We start from the raw sequence: 23188 nt of genomic DNA on the forward strand, positions 1-23188 counted from the left end.
GGAGCACGGGCTCTGGGGTGAGTGGGCTTCAGTAGCTGAGGCCCGTGAGCTTAGTTGCCCCACCACATATGGACTCTTCCTGGACAGAGATCGAACCTCTGTCTCCTGCTTTGGCAGGTGGATTCTCTACCACTGGGGGAAGTCCTAAAGTCCAGAGAAGTCCTGAAGTCTCACAGTTTCACTGGGATATTTCTCTGAGTTCATTATTGCTGGTCAGTTTTTCCAGGTCTTTGGCAACCCCTTTCAGTGTGCAGAATCAGGTCTTATTTCTGGATATTTTTCTTAGATTGTAGTGTAATATTTTTTCCCATTTCATTTTTCTTAAGGATGTCCGATATATGTATGTTTGGTCTATTTTACCTATCTTTCATTATGGTCACTCTTTCTCACCCCTGTTTCATATTTCATTAATCTCTTATTCTTATGTTAGTTTTCCGTTTTCTTTAGTTTTTTACCTGTTATCTGAATCTGTTCTTCATGAGGTAGCTTGAAATTCAGTTGTTTTCCTATATGATTTTTATTTCTTTTCTGAGTTTTTGTCAAACCTTATGTCTTATTTTTGTTCTTAGTTTTGAAGTTTCTTATTTAGGCCATGTTTTTGTCAGGCCATGTTTTTGTATCATCAGGATTTTTGTTTGAGGATATTTAATTCGTATATTAATAACAGTGTAGAATGTGTGTGTGGTCGCTAAGTAGTGTCCAACTCTTTGCAACCCCATGGACTGTAACCTGCCAGGCTCCTCTGTCCATGGGATTTCCCATGCAAAGATACTGGAGTGGGTGACCCAGGGATGAAACGTGCATCTCCTGCATTGGCGGGTGGATTTTTCTTTGTTTTTTTACTACTGAGCCACCAGGGAAGTCCCTGCTGTGCTATGGTGTTACGTTACAGTCTTCTTCTCCTTCCTGTTTTTATTTGGGGGGAGGGGCAGGAGTGAGGGTAGGGAGATCCATGACCATGATTCTCGTTTTCTGTTTTCTTCTTGCAGTGGCTTTATGTTGTTCCTTTGCATTTCTTGGACAGAGGTGGTTATTTCCGGTGGTTTGAAACTTATAGTTGACGTGCTCCCTCTTCTGTCAGTGTAACAAAGTATGGTTTCTCTGAATGCTTTCAGGGCGGTGGGGGTGTGGTTATGGGTCTTTACTTTTTTTTTTCTTCTGTTTTCCTTGTTCTGGAAAATATTAAATTTCCCACTCTTTGCTTTTTTACCCCTCACGCAGTCTCTGAAGGACTTTTGCCTCTTTGCTTCTGCTGCCCAGAAACATTGCCTTCCAGGCTGCCTTCTAGAGTCTTCAGGCGCTTTTAAGTCCCTTTCCTGTAGTCGGTGCTCTGATCTTACCAGGATTCTGAATATTTATGGACCTCCTCATTGTGGGAATGGTTATGATTTAATCTTGGGCTCTTCATTCCCTTCTCTCTTCCCTCATGTTTTCTGGGCTCCACTCTCTGTGTGAAGCTATGTAAAGATTTGGGTGTGAACTTGAGAAATGACTCCATTGGAAATTAAGAGGTGTTTTTTTTTTTCCCCTCTCTGTTTATAGGTAATTGTTGCTTGCAGTCTTATAATGTTCTCTTAGTTATGCTGCAGGCCTGTACTTTGTTTTGTTTATTCTTGTTAAGCTTTAAGTTTATGGATGATGTATTAGGATCTTTAGATTTATGTACCATTGCCTCAGCCACTCACTAAAGTGTGCCTAAAATTTCATATCCAGAATCGTTCATTGTCTGTGTTTTTATACTTTATTGTCTCTTTGCCATCCAGAGTGGTAATGCAGCATTTCTTAAAAGATAACTGCACTATTATCTCAGGATTTTCTACCAAGCCACTGATAGACACCTTTTATGCAGATTTTGATGCTGGTTCTTTCTTGATCTTGTGAGATAATATCAATAGAAGATTTCAGAGACAAATCAATATTTTCTCAGTGGTTTATTGACTAAAATGTTGAAAGATTACAGTTGTTAGATTATCAAGAATAATAAGCAAATACATATGCAAACCAGAAACAGATTCACAGATATGGAAGACAAACTAGAGTGGTTACCAAAGGGAAAGAGAGTGAAGGAGGAAGAAATTTAGGAGTATGGGATGATCAGATTCAAAGATAATATACATAATAGATACACAATGAGGATACACTGTATAGCATAGGGAATTACTCTCCCATTATCTAGTAATAACCTGTAATGGAATATAATCTGCGAAAATACCAAATCATTATGCTCTGTACCTAAAACTCACACAATATTGTAAGTCAACTGTACTGCAATAAAAATAAAAATACTACATGTGACTGCTTTGAAAAATAGAGAATTTGTACTTGTTTAGGCAGTTTCAGCTATTTCTTGACTGACTGATAGCAATTGTAGAATACTTTACCTTGTATTCTGCATTTCACCTTCAGTTAAAATGTGAAAAATTCATTTTAGAATTGAAGAAACAGAGTTAAGTCTCAGATTATGTACGGGCTACAACAGGAATAGAGTCACTTTGGTGTAAGGTGTTTTTGGGGGTCTGTGCCATGGGATCCTATTAAATACAGAACCATTACATAGAACTTTAAGCACTGTAATGATGCATTTGTTTGGAAAGGATGGATCTGCCTTTTCCTGAGCTTCTTGATGTCGTATGATTCTGAATACACATATTCAGAAGATTCCAAATAGTTAGTGTCTTACAGAGGAGTTCTGGTTTTAGTGGACAGTGGAAACTGTTGTTAGAATCTGTTACTTCATATAAGCTGGTAGGACTCAGTTCAAACACTGCTCTTAAACTTCTTAAAGTTTATTAAAATTTGTAATAAATTTTTGATAAATACTGTCTCTACCTTCAGGAGGTGGGTTTTATATTGGTAAAATTGAATATAGTTACATAAAAAGAGTAGCAGGAGTCTAAAAAGATAGATGACTATCATATTATTTTGAAGGCTAGAGTATTTATAAGTTTTGTAAATTCCCCCCATTCTCCTTGTTGCTTCCTGTCATAATTGTCCTTTGATTAATTCACTGTGACCTGCTGACTAAAACATGGCAGCTTTTATTTAATCAACAAATATTTATTAAGCATGTAAGTGTCTTAGGCACTTAGCAAACATATAGTGGTGAATGAGATTAATATGGTCTCTGCTTTCATGAAGCTCACAGTTAAGTGGGAAAGAGAAACGTCCTGTAAATAAAAAAAAAACTGGTTTTAACTGTGATCAGTGATAAGGAAATCAGCAGGTTACTATAGTAGGAAATACGGTGCAGAAAGGTAGACTGCTTTCTAGAATGTTAAGGAGACTTTTTTGATAATTTAACATTAAAGCTGAGATCTTAAGAGGAGAGAAGCAGCCTTGCTAAAAATAGAAGGAACAGCATCCTGAGCAGAGGGTTGCAAAGACCTTGAGGTGAAAACTTGGTGTTTATTGGAAGCTGTTAGACAATCTGTGTGTCCCACTGAAGAGTTAGTGAGCAAAGGGAGAATTCATAAAGTGAGATTGAAGCAATAAACAAGGACCATAAACATCGGGCCTTGTTAGCTAAGGGAAGGAATTTTATCAAATTAGAGAATCAACAGGATTAGCTAAGATTTCTAAAAGTTTCTGAGTATTTAATGGATGTATTAGGAGAGGTCAGGAAAGAAAGTATTGAGCCCTCCTCTGGTCCGTGTAAGAAACGGCTTGACCAAGGATGATGAGAGTGAAGTTGGAGCTGAATAGGTAGCTGTCAGGTGGGTCAGAGTCAGTGGGCCTTGCTGATGGGCTGCGTACAGGAAGAGAGGATGAAAAGAGGAAGACCTCAAGACAGTGCACAGGTTTCTAGTGTAGACCTCAGGGTAGAAGAGGAAGTGAAAGAGGAGCAAGTTTAGAATATGTTGAGGCCCTGGTGAGGCAAGTTCTAGAAATAGTATGTAAGCAGCTGGTCGTTCTGGCCTAGAACTCAGTGGAGAAGTTTGGATAATGTCAGCATTCGTTTCACTATATTTCAGGCACTGTTGTGGATACTGAAAATGCAATGAAGAGAGCCAAATCCTCTGCCTAAGTGGATCTTACAGGGTATAGATGAGATCATCTAGGCAGAGGGTGCAGAGAGAAGAGGGCCCAGCACAGAGCCCTCACAAACTCTGACATTTTCAAGCTGGGGAGAGATTGACTTTTTGACCTTCTAGAACCTTTCAGCCCACGGTTGCTATCTATATAAATCATCATAGCCAATCATCAGTGTTGAAGAGGGTTGAAGAAATGAAGAGAAAACCTAGGATTATACATGCAGTAATTTCACAAATCTCATTGGGCTACTTGTTGGTGAGGCAGAAATCTTAGCTTGCTTTGGTTCCCTGGATTATCTCGTTCTTTTGGGTTGTGAGTTGTGATCCTCTTGTTGTTGTTGAGTCACTCGTTGTGTCTGACTGCGAACCCATGAATTGCAGCACTCCGGGCTTCCCTCTCCTCCTCCGTCTCCCCGTGATCTTCCTATATGGACCTTTCTTGTGTTGCAGGCTTTCCTTGAATGTCTGATTGTCCTTGACTGTTCACATTTTAGAATGAGGCTGTAAAGATTAATAAGTGCTCTGTGTTGTCCAGTGGGGACTGTGAACTGATCAAGCTTTGCTGAGGGAAAGCAGACAAAGGAGCTGGTTGTAAAGCTGGAGGTAGAATCATAAATTCCAGAATTCTGAGGGTTTTGCCATAAGTTTTCAGCATCCATTCTTGCTTCTTGGTTCTCTGAGGACAGGTCATTTCTTTGCATGGAGTCAGAGAAGTTAACTATTCTCTGTACAGAAGAAGCCCAGTCTCATATCTTGCCTCTGCTCTCTGGCCAGGGACATGTCCATGAGTTCGGAGCTTCTCCAGAGGTCCATCAGTAGGTTACCGTCTGTGCTGCCCATGAGTACTGAAGGCTGGGACTTCGTTTGTCTAGTTCCATCAGTTATCACTCCTTCATTTGCTTTCAGTATCCCACAGATTTTTTAAACTCTCTTCCTTGGAGGGCTCTTCCTGTTTTCTCCTTTATTGTGGACAACTAGTACTATGACTGTTTGACTTTCATTTTGATAGGGTCTTAAGGGCAAGAGGAGATAAATTTAGGCATCTTGAACCAGAAGCATTCATAGTTTTAAGAGGTGCAGTTTTGCATTTTGACATCACTTTCAGTTCAGTTCAGTTCAGTCGCTCAGTCGTGTCCGACTATCCGCGACCCCATGAACCACAGCACGCCAGGCCTCCCTGTCCATCACCAACTCCCGGAGTACACTCAAACTCATGTCCACAGAGTCGGTGATGCCATCCAGCCATCTCATTCTCCGTCGTCCCCTTCTCCTCCCGCCCCCAACCTTTCCCAGCATCAGAGTCTTTTCCAGTGAGTCAACTCGTCGCATGAGGTGGCCAAAGTATTGCAGCTTCAGCTTTAGCATCAGTCCCTCCAATGAACATCCAGGATTGATCTCCTTTAGAATGGACTGGTTGGATCTCCTTGCAGTATAAGGGACTCTCAAGAGTCTTCTCCAACACCACAGTTCAAAAGCATCGATTCTTCGGCGATCAGCCTTCTTCACAGTCCTTTAGAATAGCTTTTTCTTAGTCCAGCTTGAGGTTTCAGTTCAGTTCAGTCGCACAGTCGTGTCCAACTCTCCGCAACCCCATGAATCACAGCACGCCAGGCCTCCCTGTCCATCACCAACTCCTGGAGTTCACTCAAACTCATGTCCACAGAGTCGGTGATGCCATCCAGCCATCTCATTCTCTGTCGTCCCCTTCTCCTCCCGCCCCCAACCTTTCCCAGCATCAGAATCTTTTCCAGTGAGTCAACTCGTCGCATGAGGTGGCCAAAGTATTGGAGTTTCAGCTTTAGCATCAGTCCTTCCAATGAACACCCAGGATTGATCTCCTTTAGAGTGGACTGGTTGGATCTCCTTGCAGTCCAAGGGACTCTCAAGAGTCTTCTCCAACACTACAGTTCAAAAGCATCAATTCTTCGCTGATCAGCTTTCTTCACAGTCCAACTCTCACATCCATACAGGACCACGGGAAAAACCATAGCCTTGACTAGACGGGCCTTAGTTGGCAAAGTAATGTCTCTGTTTTTTAATATGCTATCTAGGTTGGTCATAACTTTCCTTCCAAGGAGTAAGTATCTTTTAATTTCATGGCTGCAATCAGCATCTGCAGTGATTTTGGAGCCCCAAAAAATAAAGTCTGACACTGTTTCCACTGTTTTTCCATCTATTTCCCATGAAGCGATGGGACCAGATGCCATGGTCTTTGTTTTCTGAATGTTGAGCTTCAAGCCAACCTTTTCACTCTCCTCTTTCACTTTCATCAAGAGGCTTTTGAGTTCCTCTTCACTTTCTGCCATAAGGGTAGTGTCATCTGCATATCTGAGGTTATTGATATTTCTCCCAGCAATCTTGATTCCAGCTTGTGCTTCTTCCAGCCCAGCATTCATCATGATGTACTCTACATATACGTTAAATAAGCAAGGTGACAATATACAGCCTTGACGTGCTCCTTTTCCTGTTTGGAACCAGTCTGTTGTTCCATGTCCAGTTCTAACTGTTGCTTCCTGACCTGCATACAGGTTTCTCAAGAGGCAGGTCAGGTGGTCTGGTATTCCCATCTCTTTCGGAATTTTCCACAGTTTCTTGTGATCCACACAGTCAAAGGCTTTGGCATAGTCAATGAAGCAGAAATAGATGTTTTTCTGGAACTCTTTTGCTTTCTCCATGATCCAGCGGATGTTGGCAATTTGATCTCTGGTTCCTCTGCCTTTTCTAAAACCTGCTTGAGGTTTAGGTATTTAACAAATAACAACTTTTATATATAAAGCATGAGACTAGGTTCTGTGGGAAACAAGGGAAAGAGTAACAGGATTGCCCTTGCCCTCAGAGTCTCCTGTCTGATAAGAGCAGTGAAGCACATTATGTGTGAGTTATATATGGTAATTTCTGAAAATTCTTATAGAGTTTCAAAAGATTATGATAAATCACATGAGGGAGAAATTGCTTCATGTATTTAATATATGAAGTACTTTATAGAATAAATGTTTTATCTGCTTCTTCTGGAAAGATGGATAGAATTTCTGTGAGCAGAGATTTGGGTTAAAGGGAGGATCTTTCCAAAAGAATAACATGGCCTGAGCAGTGACTCAGGGTTGAAAACATAGAGACTCTGATTGAGAAAAAACAGTGATTCAGTTTGACTCGAGTGGAGAGCATCAGTAACTGTCAGATGACAGTGGTTCCTGAGAAATGGGAAAGGCAGGGCTATCCTTTAAAAGGAGGAAATTTAAGCCTGAAATAAGAGGAAAAGAGATCATTGAGACCTTGGGGAATATCAAGAGAAGAGTGTAAAAGTCCTTTATGCTGCACATTATTTTAATGGATAAGATAGTTTTGAGACTTGGGGAGTGAGTTGCAGACTTAACAGACATACTCACTTATGATCTTATGTTATTACTTAAAGTGGAAGCACATTGGAAATGTATTAAAGTTGAAGCTAGATTTGAGGTTGCATAATGCATATTAGCATAACATTATACAAAGTTCTGATTATTGACAGTTTTTAGAATGAATCATCCTTTACTAGAAAATACATTCATATTTTGGGATAATTTGGAGGAAGACCAGTAAGTATAAATAAAACCAGATCAAAATAATGTCCTTTTTAACAGTATGATGAGATTTGTAGACATTTTTCCCTGGAGTCAGATTTTTCTGGGTTTTTTGTTGTTGTAGTTTGTTTTAATACTGGGATACATTGTAGTATTTTTAATTGCTTTCATTTAAAATATGGTGTCCAATGGAAAATGTGTATATTAAGTAAGTGCTCTTGGGAATTAAGATCTGAACAAGGGGCAAAACTAACTGGAAACTTAAAATTTCTTGATTCCACGTGAACATGTGAGAACTAGATTTAGTTTTCTTTTGTTTCTCACTGGAGTATAGTTTACTTATAATGTTGAGTTAGTTTCAGGTGTACAACGTGGTGATACAGTTATAGATACGTGTATCTATTCTTCAGATTCTATTTCCCATATAAATTATCACAGAGTATTGAGTAGAATTTCCGGTGCTATACAGTAGGTTCTCCTTGATTCTGTCTCTGATCCATAATAGTGTGTGTGTGTTAATCCTAGCCTTCGAATTTATCCCTCCACCCTCACCTTTCCCCTTTGGCAATTATAAGTTTATTTTCTAGCTCCGTGAGTTTGTTTCCCTTTTATAAATAAGTCAATTTTTATATATTTTTTAGAGTCCACATATGCTTATATGGGCAAATGTCACATAATATTTGTCTTTCTCTGGCTTACTTCACTTGATATGATAATATCTAGGCCATCCATGTTACTGCCAATGGCATCATTTCATTATGTCTGAGTAATATTTCATTGTATATATGTATCACATCTTCTTTGTCCATTCCTCTGTTAATGGACATTTCAGTTGCTTCTGTGACTTGGCTGTTGGAAATAGTGCTGCAGTGAACATTGGGGTACATGTATCTTTCTGAAACATTGTTTTCTCTGGAGATATGCCCAGGAGTGGGATTGTAGGATCATATGGTAGGTCTGTCTTCAGCGTTTTTAAGGAACCTCCATCCTCTTCTCCAAAGTGGTTATACCAACTTACATTCCCCCCCAACAGTGTATGAGGGTTCCCTTTTCTCCACACCCTCTCCAGCATTTATGGTTTGTAGAATTTTTGATGAAGGCCATTCTGACCAGTATGAGGTGAAACCTCTTTATAGTTTGCTTTGCATTTCTCCAATAGTTAGTGATATTGAGCATCTTTTAATGTGTGTGTTGGCCATCTTTATGTCTTTTGGAGAACTTTCTGTTTAGGTCTTCTGCCCATTTTTTTTTGATTAGGTTGTTTGGTTTTGATACTGAACTTGCAAGAGCTGTTTGTATATTTTGAAGATTAATCCCTTCTTGGTTGCTTTGTTTGCAAATATTTTCTCACATTCTGGGTGTTATCTTTTTGTCTTGTTTATGACTTTCTTTGCTGTGCAAAAGCTTTTAGGTTTCATTACATCGCAGTTGTTCATTTTTGTTTTTATTGTCTGTGTGAGGTGGGTCAGAAGAGAGATTGCTGTGATTTTTATGCCGAGTTGATCTACCTGTGTTTTCCTCTAAGTTTTATAATAGTTGGTCTTACATATAGGGTCTTTAATCCATTTTATTAGTTTATTTATTTTTATGTATGATGTTAGAGAATGTTCTAATTTCATTTCCTTTACATTCCAGTTTTCCCAGCACCTCTCAATGAAGAGACTATCTTTTCTCCATTATATGTTTTGGCCTCCTTCAGTTCAGTTCAGTCACTCAATCGTGTCTGACTCTTTGCAATCCCATGGACTACAGCATGCCACGCCTCCCTATCCATCACCAACTCCTGGAATATACTCAAACTCATGTACACTGAGTCGGTGATGCTATCCAACTGTCTCATCCTCTGTCATCCCCTTCTCCTCCTTCCTTCAATCTTTCCCAGCATCAGGGTCTTTTCAAATGAGTCAATTCTTTGCCTTCAGGTGGCCAAAGTATTGCAGTTTCAGTTTCAGCATCAGTCCTTCCAATGATTATTCGGGACTGATTTCCTTTAGGACAGACTGGTTGAATCTCTCTGCAGTGCATGGGACTCTCAAGAGTCTTCTCCCACACCACAGTTCAAAAGCATCAATTCTTTGGCAATCAGCTTGTTTTATAGTCCAACTCTCACATCCATACATGACTACTGGAAAAACCATACCATTGACTAGCCAGATCTTTGCTGGCAAAATATAGTCTCTGCTTTTTAATATGCTATCTAGGTTGTTACTAACTTTTCTTCCAAGGAGCAAGCGTCTTTTAATTTCATGGTTGCAGTCACCATCTGCAGTGATTTTGGAGCCCCTCAAAATAGTCTTGTCACTGTTTCCACTGTTTTCCCATCTATTTGCCGTGATGTGATGGGACCAGATGCCATGACCTTAGTTTTCTGAATGTTGGGTTTTAAGCCAACTTTTTCACTCTCCTCTTTCACTTTCATCAAGAGACTTTTTAAAAGTTCCTCCTCTTCACTCTGCCATAAGGGTGGTGTCATCTGCATGTCTGAGGTTACTGATATTCCTCCCCGCAATCTTGATTCCATTCTGTGCTTCTTTCAGCCCAGCGTTTCTCATGATATACTCTGCATGTAAGTTTAATACGCAGAGTGACAGTATACAGCCTTGACGTACTCCTTTTCCTATTTGGAACCAGTCTGTTCCATGTCCAATTCTAACTGTTGCTTCTTCACCTGCACTCAGATTTCTCAGGAGGCAGGTCAGGTGGACTGGTATTCCCATCTCTTTCAGAATTTTTCAGTTTATTGTGATCCACACAGTCAAAGGCTTTGGCATAATCAATAAAGCAGAAATAGATGTTTTTCTGGAACTCTCTTGCTTTTTCGATGATCCAGCGGATGTTGGCAATCTGATCTCTGGTTCCTCTGCCTTTTCTAAATCCAGCTTGAATATCTGGAAGTTCACAGTTCACGTATTGCTGAAGCCTGTCTTGGAGAACTTTGAGCATGACTTTACTCACGTGTGAGATGAATGCAATTGTGCGGTAGTTTGAGCCTTCTTTGGCATTGCCTTTGGGATTGGAAAGAAAACTGACCTTTTCCAGTCCTGTGGCCACTGCTGAGTTTTCCCAGTTTGCTGGCATATTGAGTGCAGCACTTTCACAGCATCATCTTTTAGGATTTGAGATAGCTCAGAAGGAATTGCGTCACCTCCACTAGCTTTGTTCGTAGTGATACTTCCTAAGGCCCACTTGACTTCACACTCCAGGATGTCTGACCCTAGGTGAGTGATCACACCATCGTGATTTTCTGATTCATGAAGATCTTTTTTGTACAGTTCTTCTGTGTATTCTTGCCACCTCTTCTTAATATCTTCTGCTTCTGTTAGGTCCATACCATTTCTGTCCTTCATTGTGCCCATCTTTGCATGAAATGCTCCTTGGTATCTCTAATTTTCTTGAAGAGATCTAGTCTTTCCCATTCTATTGTTTTCTTCTATTTCTTTGCATTGATCGCTGAGGAAGGCTTTCTTATCTCTCCTTGCTATTCTTTGGAACTCTCTGTTTAGATGGGTGTATCTTTCCTTTTCTCCTTTGCCTTTCAGTTCTCTTCTTTTCATAGCTAAGGCCTCCTCAGACAACCATTTTGCTTTATGCATTTCTTTTCCTTGGGGATGGTCTTGATCACTGCCTCCTGTACAGTGTTATGCACCTCCATCCATAGTTCATCAGGCACTCTATCATATCTAATCCTTTGACTGTATTTGTCACTTCCACTGTATAATCATAAGGGATTTGATTTAGGTCATACCTGAATGGTCTGGGAGGGATTGGGGACAGGACAAGAAGGGAACGACAGAGGATGAGATGGCTGGATGGCATCACTGACTCGATGCACATGAGTTTGGATGAACTCCGGGAGTTGATGATGGACAGGGAGGCCTGGCGTGCTGTGATTCATGGGGTCGCAAAGAGTCGGACACGAATGAGTGACTGAACTGAACTGAACTGAATGGTCTAGTGGGTTTCCCTGCTTTCTTCAGTTTAAGTCTGAATTCGACAATAACAAGTTCATGATCTGAGCCACAGTCAGCTCCCAGTCTTGTTTTTGCTGACTGTATAGAGCTTCTCCATCTTTGTCTGCAAAGAATGTAATCAATCTGATTTCAGTGTTGACCGTCTGGTGATGTCCGTGTGTGGAGTCTTCTCCTGTGTTGTTGGAAGAGGATACTTGCTGTGACCAGTGCGTTTTCTTGACAAAACTCTATTAGCCTTTGCTCTACTTCATTCTGTACTCCAAGGCCAAATTTGCCTGTTACTCCAGGTATTTCTTAGCTTCCTACTTTTGTGTTCCAGTTCCCTATAATGAAAAGGACATCGTTTTGGGGTGTTAGTTCTAGAAGGCCTTGTAGGTCTTCATAGAACTGTTCAACTTCAGCTTCTTCAGCATTACTGGTCAGGGCATACACTTGGATTACTCTGATATTGAATGGTTTGCCTTGGAAATGAACAGAGATCATTCTGTCATTTTTGAGATTGTATCCAAGTACTGCAGTTCAGACTTTTGTTGACCATGATGGCTACTCCATTTCTTCTAAGGGATTCTTGCCCACAGTAGTAGATATAATGGTCATCTGAGTGAAATTCACCCATTCCAGTCCATTTTAATTCACTGATTCCTAGAATGTCTGTGTTCACTCTTGCCATCTCCTGTTTGACCACTTCCAATTTGCCTTGATTCATGGACCTAACATTCCAGGTTCCTATGCAATATCGCTCTTTACAGCTTCATACCTTACCTCCAGCACCAGTCCCATCCACAACGGAGTGTTTTTTTTGCTTTGGCTCCATCCCTTCATTCTTTCTGGAGTTAGTTCTCCAGATCTTACTGATCTTCAGTAGCATACTGGGCACCTACCGACCTGGGGAGTTCATCTTTCAGTGTCCTGTCTTTATGCCTTCTCATACTGTTCATGGGTTCTCAAGGCATACTGTTGATGGAGTTCTCTTTTGCCTTCTTTGCTGTAAATTAATTGATGCTAAGGATGTGGGTTTATTTCTGGGCTTTCTCTCCTGTTCAGTTGATCTCTGACTGTGTACTTGTGCCATGTATTGTTGTTGTTGTTCAGTCACTAAGTCATGTCCAGCTCTGTGCACTCGCATGGACTGCAGCACGCCAGGTGTCCCTGTCCTTCACCATGTCCCAGAGCTTGCTCAGACTCATGTCCATTGAGTCAGTGATGCCATCCAAACTCATCCTCTGTTTCCATTCCTTCTCTTGCCCTCAGTCTTCCTCAGCATCAGGGTCTTTGCAGTGAGTTGACTCTTTGCATCAGGTGCCCAAAGTATTGGAGCTTTAGCATATTCAAGGTTGATTTCCTTTAGGACTGACTGGTTTGATCTCCTTAATGTCCAAGGGACTGTCAAGGGTCTTCTCCAGCACCACAGTTCAAAAGCATCAATTCTTCACCACTCAGCCTTCATTATGGTCCAACTCTCACATCCATACATGGCTACTGGAAGAACTATAGCTTAACTATATGGACCTTTGTCAGCAAAGTGATGTCTCTGCTTTTTAATACACTGTCTAGGTTTGTTGTAGCTATTCTTCCTGGGAGCAAGCATCTTTTAATTTTGTGGCTGCAGTCACCGTCTGCCGTGATTTGGAGCCCAAGAAAATAAAGTCTGTCGCTGTTTCCACTGTTTCCCCATCTATTTGCCATGAAGTGATGGGACCAGATGCCATGATCTTTGTTTTTGCATGTTGAGTTTTAAGCCAGCTTTTACACTCTCCTCTTTTACCTTCATCAAGAGGCTCTTTAGTTCCTCTTCACTTTCTGCTGTTAAAGTGGTATCATCTGTATACCTGAAGTTGTTGATATTTCTCCCAGCAATCTTGATTCCAAGTTGTGATTCATCCACGCCAGCATTTTGCCAGACGTACTCTGCTTTGTAAGTTAAATCAGCAGGGTGACAGCATATAGTCTTGACATAGTCCTTTCCTAATTTGGAACCAGTCTGTTGTTTCATGTTCAGTTCTAACTGTTGTTCCTTGTCATGTGTACAGGTTTCTCAGGAGGCACGTAATGTGGTCTGAGATTCCCGTCTCACTAAGAATATTTCAGTTCGTTGTGATACACACAGTCAAAGGCTTTAGCATAGTCAGTGAAGCAGAAGTAGGTGTTTTTTTGAAATTCCCTTGCTTTTTCTATGATCCAGAGTATGTTGGCAATTTGAAATCTGGTTCCTCTGCCTTTTCCAGATCCAGCCTGTACATCTGGAAGTTCTCAGTTCACATACTCCTGAAGTCTAGCTTGCAGGATTTTGAGCATAATCTAGCTGGCATGTAGAATGAGTACAACTGTACAGTAATTGTACATTCTTTGGCATTGCCTTTCTTTGAGATTGGAATGAAAGCTGACATTTTCCAGTCCCGTGGCCACTGCTGAGTTTTCCAAATTTGCTGGCATATTGAGTGTAGCACTTTCACAACATCATCTTTTAGGATTTGAAATAGCTTAACTGGAAATGCATCACCTCCACTAGCTTTGTTCATAGTAATGCTTTCTAAGGCCCACTTGACTTCACACTCCAGGATGTCTAGCTCTAGGTGAGTGATCATACCATCATAGTATCTGGGTCATTAAGAGCTTTTTTGTAGAGATCTTCTGTGTAGTCTTGCCACCTCTTCTTAATCTCTTCTGCTTCTGTTAAGTCCTTGCCGTTTTTGTCCTTTATTGTGCCCATCTTTGCACGAAATGTCTCCATTTTGCTTGAAGAGATCTCTAGCCTTTCCCATTCTGTTGTTTTCCTCTATTTCTTTGCATTGTTCACTTAAGAAGGCTTTCTTATATCTCCTTACTATTCTCTGGAACTCTGCATTCAGTTGGATATGTCTTTCCCTTTCTCCTTTGCCTTTCACTTCTTTTCTCAGCTATTTGTAAGGCCTTCTCAGATAACCATTTTGCCTTTTTGCATTTCTTTTTCTTGGGGATGGTTTTGGTCACCTCCTCCTGTACAATGTCATGAACCTCCATCCATAGTTCTTCAGGCACTCTTCTACCAGATCTGGTTCCTTGAGTCTATTAATCACCTCCACTGTATAAACATAAGGGATTTGATTTAGGTCATACCTGAATGTCTTAGTGGTTTTCCCTACTTTGCTTAACTTGAGCCTGAATTTTGCTATAAGGAGTGTATGGAGCCATAGTCAGCTCCAGGTCTTGTTTTTGCTGGCTGTATAGAGCTTCTCCATCTTTGGCTACAAAGAATATAATCAGTCTGATGTTGGTATTGACCATCTGGTGATGTCCACGTGTGGAATCGCCTCTTGTGTTGCTGGAAAAGAGTGTTTTCTATGACCAGTGTGTTCTCTTGGCAAAACTTTGTAAGCCTTTGCCCTGCTTCATTTTGTACTCCCAGGTCAAACTTGCTTGTAATTCCAGGTATCTCTTGACTTCGTTCTTTTGCATTCTAGTCCCCTATGATGAAAAGGAAATCTTTTTTTGGTGTTAGTTCCAGTAGGTTCTGTAGGTCATCATAGAACTGTTCAACTTTAGCTTCTTCAGCATTAGTGATTGGGTCATTGACTTGGATTACTGTGATATTGAATGGTTTGCCTTGGAAGCGAGCTGAGATCATTCTATCATTTTTGAGATTACACCCAAGTACTGCATTTTGGACTCCTTTGTTGACTATGAGGGCTACTCCATTCCTTTAAGGGATTCTTGCCCACAGTTTTAGATACAATGATCATCTGAATGAAATTCACGCATTCCCTTCCATTTTAGTTTACTGCTTTCTAAATTGTCAGTGTTCAGTTTTGCCATCTTCTGTTTGACCACATTTATTTAATTTTGACTCATGGACCATTATTGTTCTTTACAGCATCCGACTTTACTTTTACCACCAGACATATCCACATTTGGGCATTGTTTTCACTTTGGCTCAGCCTCTTCATTCCTTCTGGAGCTATTGCTCCACTCTTCTACAGTAGCATATAGGGTGCCTACTGAGCTGGGGAGCGCCTCTTTCAGTGTCATATCTTTTTGCCTTTTCATGCTGTTCATGATGACTTTAGCTTTATAGTATAGTCTGAAGTCAAGGAAGCTTATTTCTCCAGCTCTGTTTTTCTCTCAGGATTGCTTTAGCTGTTTGGGGTCTTTCATATTTCCATAAAATTTTAAGTCTTTTGTTCTTGATCTTCCATTGATAATTTGACAGGGATTGTGTTGAATCAGTAGACTGAGGTGGTATTTTGACACTATTGATTCTTCCAGTCCAATAACATGGTTTATCTTTCTGTTTGTTGATGTCATCTTTAGATTTTTTAATCAGTATCTTCTAGTTTTTGAACTTCAGTCCTTTTGCCTCCTTCAGTTCAGTTCAGTTCAGTTCGGTTCAGTCACTCAGTCGTGTCCGACTCTCCGCAACCCCATGAATCACAGCACGCCAGGCCTCCCTGTCCATCACCAACTCCCGGAGTTCACTCAAACTCATGTCCATCGAGTCGGTGATGCCATCCAGCCATCTCATTCTCTGTTGTCCCCGTCTCCTCCCGCCCCCAATCCCTCCTAGCATCAGATTCTTTTCCAGTGAGTCAACTCATTGCATGAGGTGGCCAAAGTATTGGAGTTTCAGCTTTAGCCTTAGATAGGTTTATTTTTAGGTATTTTTTTTATTATTTTGGATATAATGGTATTGTTTCCTTCTCCTTCTCTTTAGTGGTTAGTAGATAGACATGCAGCACTTACTGTTTACCATGTTTATAATTTTTGAATGGAGATTCTTTTTAAGTTCAGGCAAGCCTCCTATTGGATTGGCCAAACAGTTTGTTCATCTTTCAGAAAGCCCCAAACAAACTTTTTGGCCAACCCAGTATTATGCAGGTAGTGCTGTTCTGAGTCTCAATAGACTTTGGCACTCAGGGGAAAGATATATGCAGGTTTATAGTGGTTCTTGTATGTATGTTGTTGGTCATTTTAACATCACTGCCTGAAGTCTTCACTCAAACATCCACTTTTCAGTCATACCTTCCCTGCCTAACTTATCTAAAATGTCACCCATCTGTAGCATTTCATATCACCTTTTTGTTTTTTTTCCTTCTTACAACTTATCATCTAACTTACTGTATGTTATGCCTACATATCTTTAATCTGACTTCCCCATTAGAAAGTAAATTTTGTGTGCATAAGTGTGTTTCATTCGATGCTGTATCCCTAATGCCTAATGCCTAGAACAAGCCTGGTAAGTAGTATATATTCAGTAAATGCTTGTTTTATGAGTGCGTGCTCACCATAGTCACTAAATGTCTCCTGAACTCTCATTTTATTTCAAGGTAAAATTTGTCTCTTATCCTTGTGTGTTGTTTGCAATGTATCATGAATTTGCATCTGAGGAAGTAATGTAAAAAACTTGTTTTTTTAAAAAAATCTATTTTTGTATGTTAAATTAGAAATTTTAGTATTTGAGTAAATACTGAAATCATTTAAGAAAAACTGACACTATGTAAGTTTGAAATTTGGCACATGAAAACTCATTAGATCAGGAAATTAAAGTCTTTTTTTGTACAGGTGCAAGTGGCATGAAGAAAATGATATTCTCTTCTGTGCTTTAGCTGTTTGCAAGAAAATTGCGTAAGTTAGGAGTGTCTTCATAATACTCTAATCTGCATTGAATTCTTTGCAACTTTCCTTGTTGCTTTGACATTTAGGGTGCATCACTCTTCACCTCTGTTTCCACAGTTCCCTTTTAAGACAAACGCTTTTTAAATCATGTTACTTTTATTATCACTGTCACTACTTGTTGGTTGTAGTTACCACCTGAGCAGTTTGACTGACCCTTCAGTGGCACTTAAGCTGAATTTTTCCTTCTAGGATTCCTATAGGAAAGCAAAATCCCCTACTGTCATTAAGAACAGCACTTCCTTGTGAAGGTGCTCAAAACATATAGACCCTTTTCTCCTCATCTTGTCACGAAAGTGCTTGCAGTCTCAGATCTCTGGGTGCTCTGTTGATCATACAGCTGCTGATAGTTGGTCTGAGAATGAATAAGTGTTTAAGCTTTAGCCGTCCTTCTGGTGTTGTCTCTCCCTGCCTTAAATATATGAGAATTCTGGTAATCTTTACCCTCGTTCCTGTTCTCTCATAACGAGGCTGATATTATATTTGTTAATCAAAGTATTGCTTACCACTGATGTCCAGTTTTATAGGTGCTGCTACCAGTTCCCATTTTTATTCAAATCTCTAAATTTTTTTTTCCCAGATTTACAGTATCTCTCACATACTTTGTTAGAAATTTTTAAAATGTGACTGCTTTTTAAATGAATTAGATAAGATTCTGATAATGCACATTTTGAATTCCTTTTTAAAGGTACTGCATCAGTAATTCTCTGGCCACTCTCTTTGAAATCCAGCTCACAGAGGCTCATGTACCACTTCAGGATTATGAGGCCAGCAATAGTGTGACTCCCAAGATGGTTGTGTTGGACGCAGGGCGTTACCAGGTAAGGAGCTGACTCTGGTTCATGCTGGTTTCTGAGGTCCCGCTCAGGGTGGTCCTGGACCATCACGGATGACGAGCTTTCCTGTTTTGTTCTCTCTTGTCTTAATCTTCTCTTTTCTTAATCCTTCATGGAATGTCAGTTTTTAATCCAATTGGATTTTGCATAAGATCCTTATCTTTCCTGGTATATTTTTTCCTTCTGAGGGACATTTGGCATTAGTCTTTATACAAAACACATTCAAATATTTATTCAAAAAATTATCTGATACACGTTTTTAAAGTAGATATTTTAAATACAAGACCTGATTCAGGATTTGATTAAAGGCTAATAAAGTTCCCTGCCACCTCTCTTCCCTCCTTGTTCTTTACTTCCTCACAGGCCTCGCTGTACTACTGAGAGCACAGCAGTTAGGAGTGTGGGCTCTCTAGTTAGATTCCTGAATTTCACTGCAGCCTCTGCTACATTTAGGCTGTGTGACTGAGTTGTTTGAACTTTCTGTGCTGACTTCTTATCTGTAGAACAATAATAATAATAAGGGCTAGTAGTTGCAGGGTTAAATGTAGCAGTATACGAAAGTACTAAGAATTCTGCCTTAGAATATAGTAGATAATAAATACATATTATTATTTTAAAATAGTTAACAAAATAGTGAAAGGGGAACCCCAAAATGGAATGAATGACTGATACAAATAGCTCTTCGTATCAATCTCAAAGGCACTACTTATGCTTAGCAAAAGCAGTAGTCTCAAAAGGTTGTATGCTCTATGATTCCATTTATGTGACATTCTTGAAAATAGAAATGATAATGATGGACATGCCAGTGGTTCCCAGGGAGTGGGGGAGGGTGTGTCTGTAAAGGAATAGCGTGAGGAAGGCTTTTGACGTGATAGAATGGTCTCCTAAGTGCAGTGGTGGTTTCACAGATCTCTTTGTTAAAACTCAGGAGTGTAAACCCCCCCAAAAAGTCTGTCTTACTCGTGTGACAATTTTAAAATCTGGGCAAGACTGTTCTCTCTCTGTATGGTTAACCCTTAGCCCAGGGATTCTTCACTAGGGCCCATTTTTGTGCCGTTCAGGAGACATTTGGCAACACTTGGAGACATTTTTGGTTGTTAGAGCTGGGGATGGGGTGCTGCTGGCATCTAGTGAGTAGATACCACTAAGCCTGCTGATGGACCTGATGATGTTCAGTGAAGGAAAGTAGAAGTCGCCCCTCATGTCCAACTCTTGGTGACCCCATGGACTATACAGTCCATGCAATTCTCCAGGCCAGAATACTGGAGTGGGTAGCCTTTCCCTTCTCTCCCAATCCAGGCATCAAACCCAGATCTCCTGCATTGCCTGCAGATTCTTTGCCAGCTGAGCCACAAGGGACAGGACAGCCTTCTAAACAAAATATTGCTAAGCCTAAAAATGTCACTAGTACCCAGGATGAGAAACCCTGGCTTAGCCCCATCACCGCCGTCTGTGTCGAGACTACAGGTTTGGTCTCACTGTCCCCCTTCATTGTTAGCGTCAGCCACTGTGCAAGCTCAGGACACCTAGATCCACACTCATTCCCCAGACTCATCTTACTAGGCCACTTCTGTATTCAGCCCTCCCCAACTCCTGGAAAACTGTGTGTCTTCTCAACCTCAGTTATCAACAAAGTCTTGTATCATCAGCCTCCTCTGGGGAGGCCTGTTTTTCTCCTTGATTCTAATGAAAATGTGACTGTCGTCTAAAGATAGCGCTTCCCTGTTAGCTCTTTAAAATGGCGACATTTTTCTGCCTCATTTATTGTGGGCCTAGATTTGAGGTGATTGTCCTCATTTAACTTTGTGGCCTCCAGACTTCCTAACTTCTCTCTAAAATCGCTAGACTTTGAGTCTCCTGTCATTCAGGCTGTAGCACCTCTGATAACCCCTTTTTTTAGTCCATGGACCCCTGAGTTGGACATCTTCATTATCAGAGCAACATTGAGGCAGAAGATAAAACAGTATTGCTCTCAGAATTCTTGATTTCAGTTTCCCCATAGATCTTTCTAAGTGCCTGATGTTTCAATTCCTTGACTTTGCCTTCTCCAGTGGTGCTATCTCTTGCCTCCATCAAATATCCACTCCCATGTTTGTAGTCTAGGTCCCAGTGGCATCCTCCCACAATCTCAATTTCAAGCATCCTACTCTCCAACTGCTGCTGTCTTTCTCTGGGACCTCAGTGCCAGCAGTTCTTTTACCTTGACTGAGACCTTCTATGTCCCCACTGTTCTGAAGCCCTCCTTTGCAGAGTCGCTGCATTGCACAGCTCTGGGGTGCCATTCACACAAGTGCTTCACCTTGTACCTTTCTCTCTCCTCACCTTGCCCTTCACCGCCTTCCTTCCCTGTATAGATCCCTTGCTTTATTATTTCCACTCACGTGCACTGTCAACTCCATTGGCCTTTCATTCTTCATCATACTTGGTTAATAAACACTAACCCTGATTAAATCAGGTTTTACCTGCTATGTTCTTATACATTTGAAAAGAAACTACCATACTGACTGGTATTATTTAATATCTATCAGCACCAACTTCAGGTGAGCCCTTAGCAGTGCGTGGCAGTTGTCCGTTTCTCTGGTTTGATTAATCTTCCTCTTTCCTAGACAGTTATTTCTCATCTTCTCTCACTTCAAACTTCCATCAGCTCTTCCTTCATCCTTGTTCTAGCTGACGCTCTTATCTCCTCCTCCTCCTCTGAGAAAATAGAAGCAATCAAGAGGTTTTCCATGTATTCCTACCTTACATTCACCATATACTCTGCTTTAATGCATGAATTGTCTGTTTCTATCTAAGGGCAATCCTTTTACTTCTGTACATCTCATTCTCTTACCTGCCTAAGGACATGGCTCTACTGATTTTATACTGTTTCCTACATCATCTGTTCTGAGTCATTCTTATTAGGAAACATTGTATGATCTCATATTTAAAAATAAAAACTCTTTGTTATGCTGTAACCTCCCCCTCAAAGATTTCCTTCTGTTCTTTACAGCAATAGTCTTCAAAAGTTGATCAGACATTGGAAAGTGGGTGTTAGTTTCTGTTTAAGGACTAATTTGAAGTAGATGATCCAATAATAAGAAATAAACGTTTCCCACTGTTTGTTTGTTTGTTTATTTGTTTGTTGGTTTTTACTTATAGAAGCTAAGGGTTGAGAGTCCAGGATTCTCTCATTTCAGCTCTTCTAATCAAGAACAAAGATCAAACACACCCACTGGTAAGCATCTTATGTTTAATAAGGCACCTCAAAATGTTAGGGTCTTTCTAAGATCCCAGGGTATGGTACTTAAACAGATGTTCCAAATTGGCTTTAGGACATAAGAATCTTGAATTGGGAGTCTTACTTGTCAAAAGCACTTTATTTGGATATGTGTGACTTTTTATCACTTTGATAAAATTTAACTTACTCTTCAGAATTTTGTTCAGGGCTTTTAAAATAAAGCCTGTTACTCTTGTAGCAGCTATTGTTTTATAGTTTTTATGTGAGGGTGTCTTTGGGGAAATGGGAAAGTTTAAAAAAGCTAGTGACATGAAATTTCAAATGGTCCCTGAAGAATTTCAGTTAAGATTTCCAAGACTTAAAAAGAATATTCTTGTTCAGCGTTTTGGCATTTACTCCAAGAATTATCTTCCCTTTTGATGATCTGTTTAATCATGGTTTAGTGAAAGGCGTGCAGTAGGATGAGTCAATTGAGGAAGCTGTTTATAATAAGACTGTAAAATTGCTACGTTTATTTTCTTGTATTTTTAATATCCTAGGTGACTACCCATCTGGGGTGAAAATCTCTGGCCAAAACAGCAGTGTTCGGGGAAGAGGGATTACCCGCTTACTAGAGAGCATCTCCAATTCCTCCAGCAATATCCATAAATTCTCCAGCTGTGAGACTTCAGTCTCACCTTACACATCCCCAAAACATGGATACAAATCTTTCTCTTCCTTATCTTAATGATGGTACATTTTTCAATTTCTGGAAAAATAAAAGGCCCAACTTCCCTTCTGACTATAGTCATATAACATCAATGATAAATGTCCTTACTATAAAAACTACTTAATTTGTAAGGAAATTCTGTTTCATGGATTAAAAATAATTGTGGTTGGAGAAGATTGTGGCATTTTTGCTTTTTTCTTTAGGGCTTGTTCTACTTTCTGACTGTATTATGGGAATGCCATTAAAGTTTTGAGTCCTCTAATAAAACCAGCATTTTAAGAGTTGTGCTTTTGGGAATGTTATATTTTTGTATCTTTTCCTCCACAATAAAGGTATTGACTATCTGTTATGAAAGATTTTAAAATAGTTTTATGTATTTCTTTCCATTATGAAATGTGGAATGGTACCCTTGAGTCCAGCTCTTTTCATTGCAAATATCTAAGAAAATTAGTCTTTAACAAAAATACTTTTTCTACTTAAAGTCTTTGAAACATGCTGACTTTGGCAAAAGTCATTTGAAGAATGAGAAACCAAAAAGAGATTATGTAATTTTCCCCAAATCATATGGCTGGGTAGTGACCAGATTCCAGGTTTACCTGACCACAAAAGTGAGTGAAGTGGCTCAGTCGTGTCCAACTCTTTGAGACCCCATGGACTGTAGCCCACCAGGCTCCGCCGTCCTTGGGATTCTCCAGGCAAGAACACTGGAGTGGGTTGCCATTTCCTTCTCCAGGGGATCTTCCCGACCCAGGGATCAAACCCAGGTCTCCTGCATTGCAGGCAGACGCTTTAACCTCTGAGCCACCAGGGAAGCCCTGCATATTCCAAGCAGATATATTTTAAGTCAAGAATTTGGCCTGTTTGTGACTGACATAAAGTGGCTCATGTTCTCTACTTAGGCTATTAGATAGTCCTGGAGTAGGAGAAGAGAGTAACCCTTTTATCTTGGAACCATAGTAAGACTACCGTAGATGGCAGAAACAGTATTCTAATTTGGGTCTGTTTGACTCAAAACCCAGGAGAATTACTTGGACTCTGGCATTCTTAATAGCCGTATTCTCCTTTACTATTGAGTACCTACATTGTGGAGATACACATACACACACACATTTACACAAATACACTCATAAAGTTCTTAACCACTCTGAAGAAGGTAATGCTTCCATTCCATTTGACACACACAGGTGGCGCAGTGGTAAAGAATCTGCCTGCTAG

General features: G+C 40.2%; 1 protein-coding gene across 1 annotated transcript in view; it reads left to right on the forward strand.

The window, feature by feature from the left end:
* The window catches only part of MAEL (maelstrom spermatogenic transposon silencer), a 57692-nt gene extending 35375 nt beyond the window's left edge, over positions 1-22317 (forward strand). The window contains exons 9-12 of the mRNA XM_055402284.2: positions 17098-17160; positions 17897-18029; positions 21186-21261; positions 21804-22317. Of these exons, the coding sequence (XP_055258259.2) occupies positions 17098-17160; positions 17897-18029; positions 21186-21261; positions 21804-21991 (460 nt within the window). The 3' untranslated portion in view covers positions 21992-22317. The remainder of the gene's footprint in view (positions 1-17097; positions 17161-17896; positions 18030-21185; positions 21262-21803) is intronic.
* The last annotated feature ends 871 nt before the right edge of the window (positions 22318-23188 follow it).

This window comes from Moschus berezovskii, chromosome 4, assembly GCF_049115385.1.
Source record: "Moschus berezovskii isolate FMDL1 chromosome 4, NW_MosBer_1.0, whole genome shotgun sequence".
Taxonomy (NCBI): Eukaryota; Metazoa; Chordata; class Mammalia; order Artiodactyla; family Moschidae; genus Moschus; species Moschus berezovskii.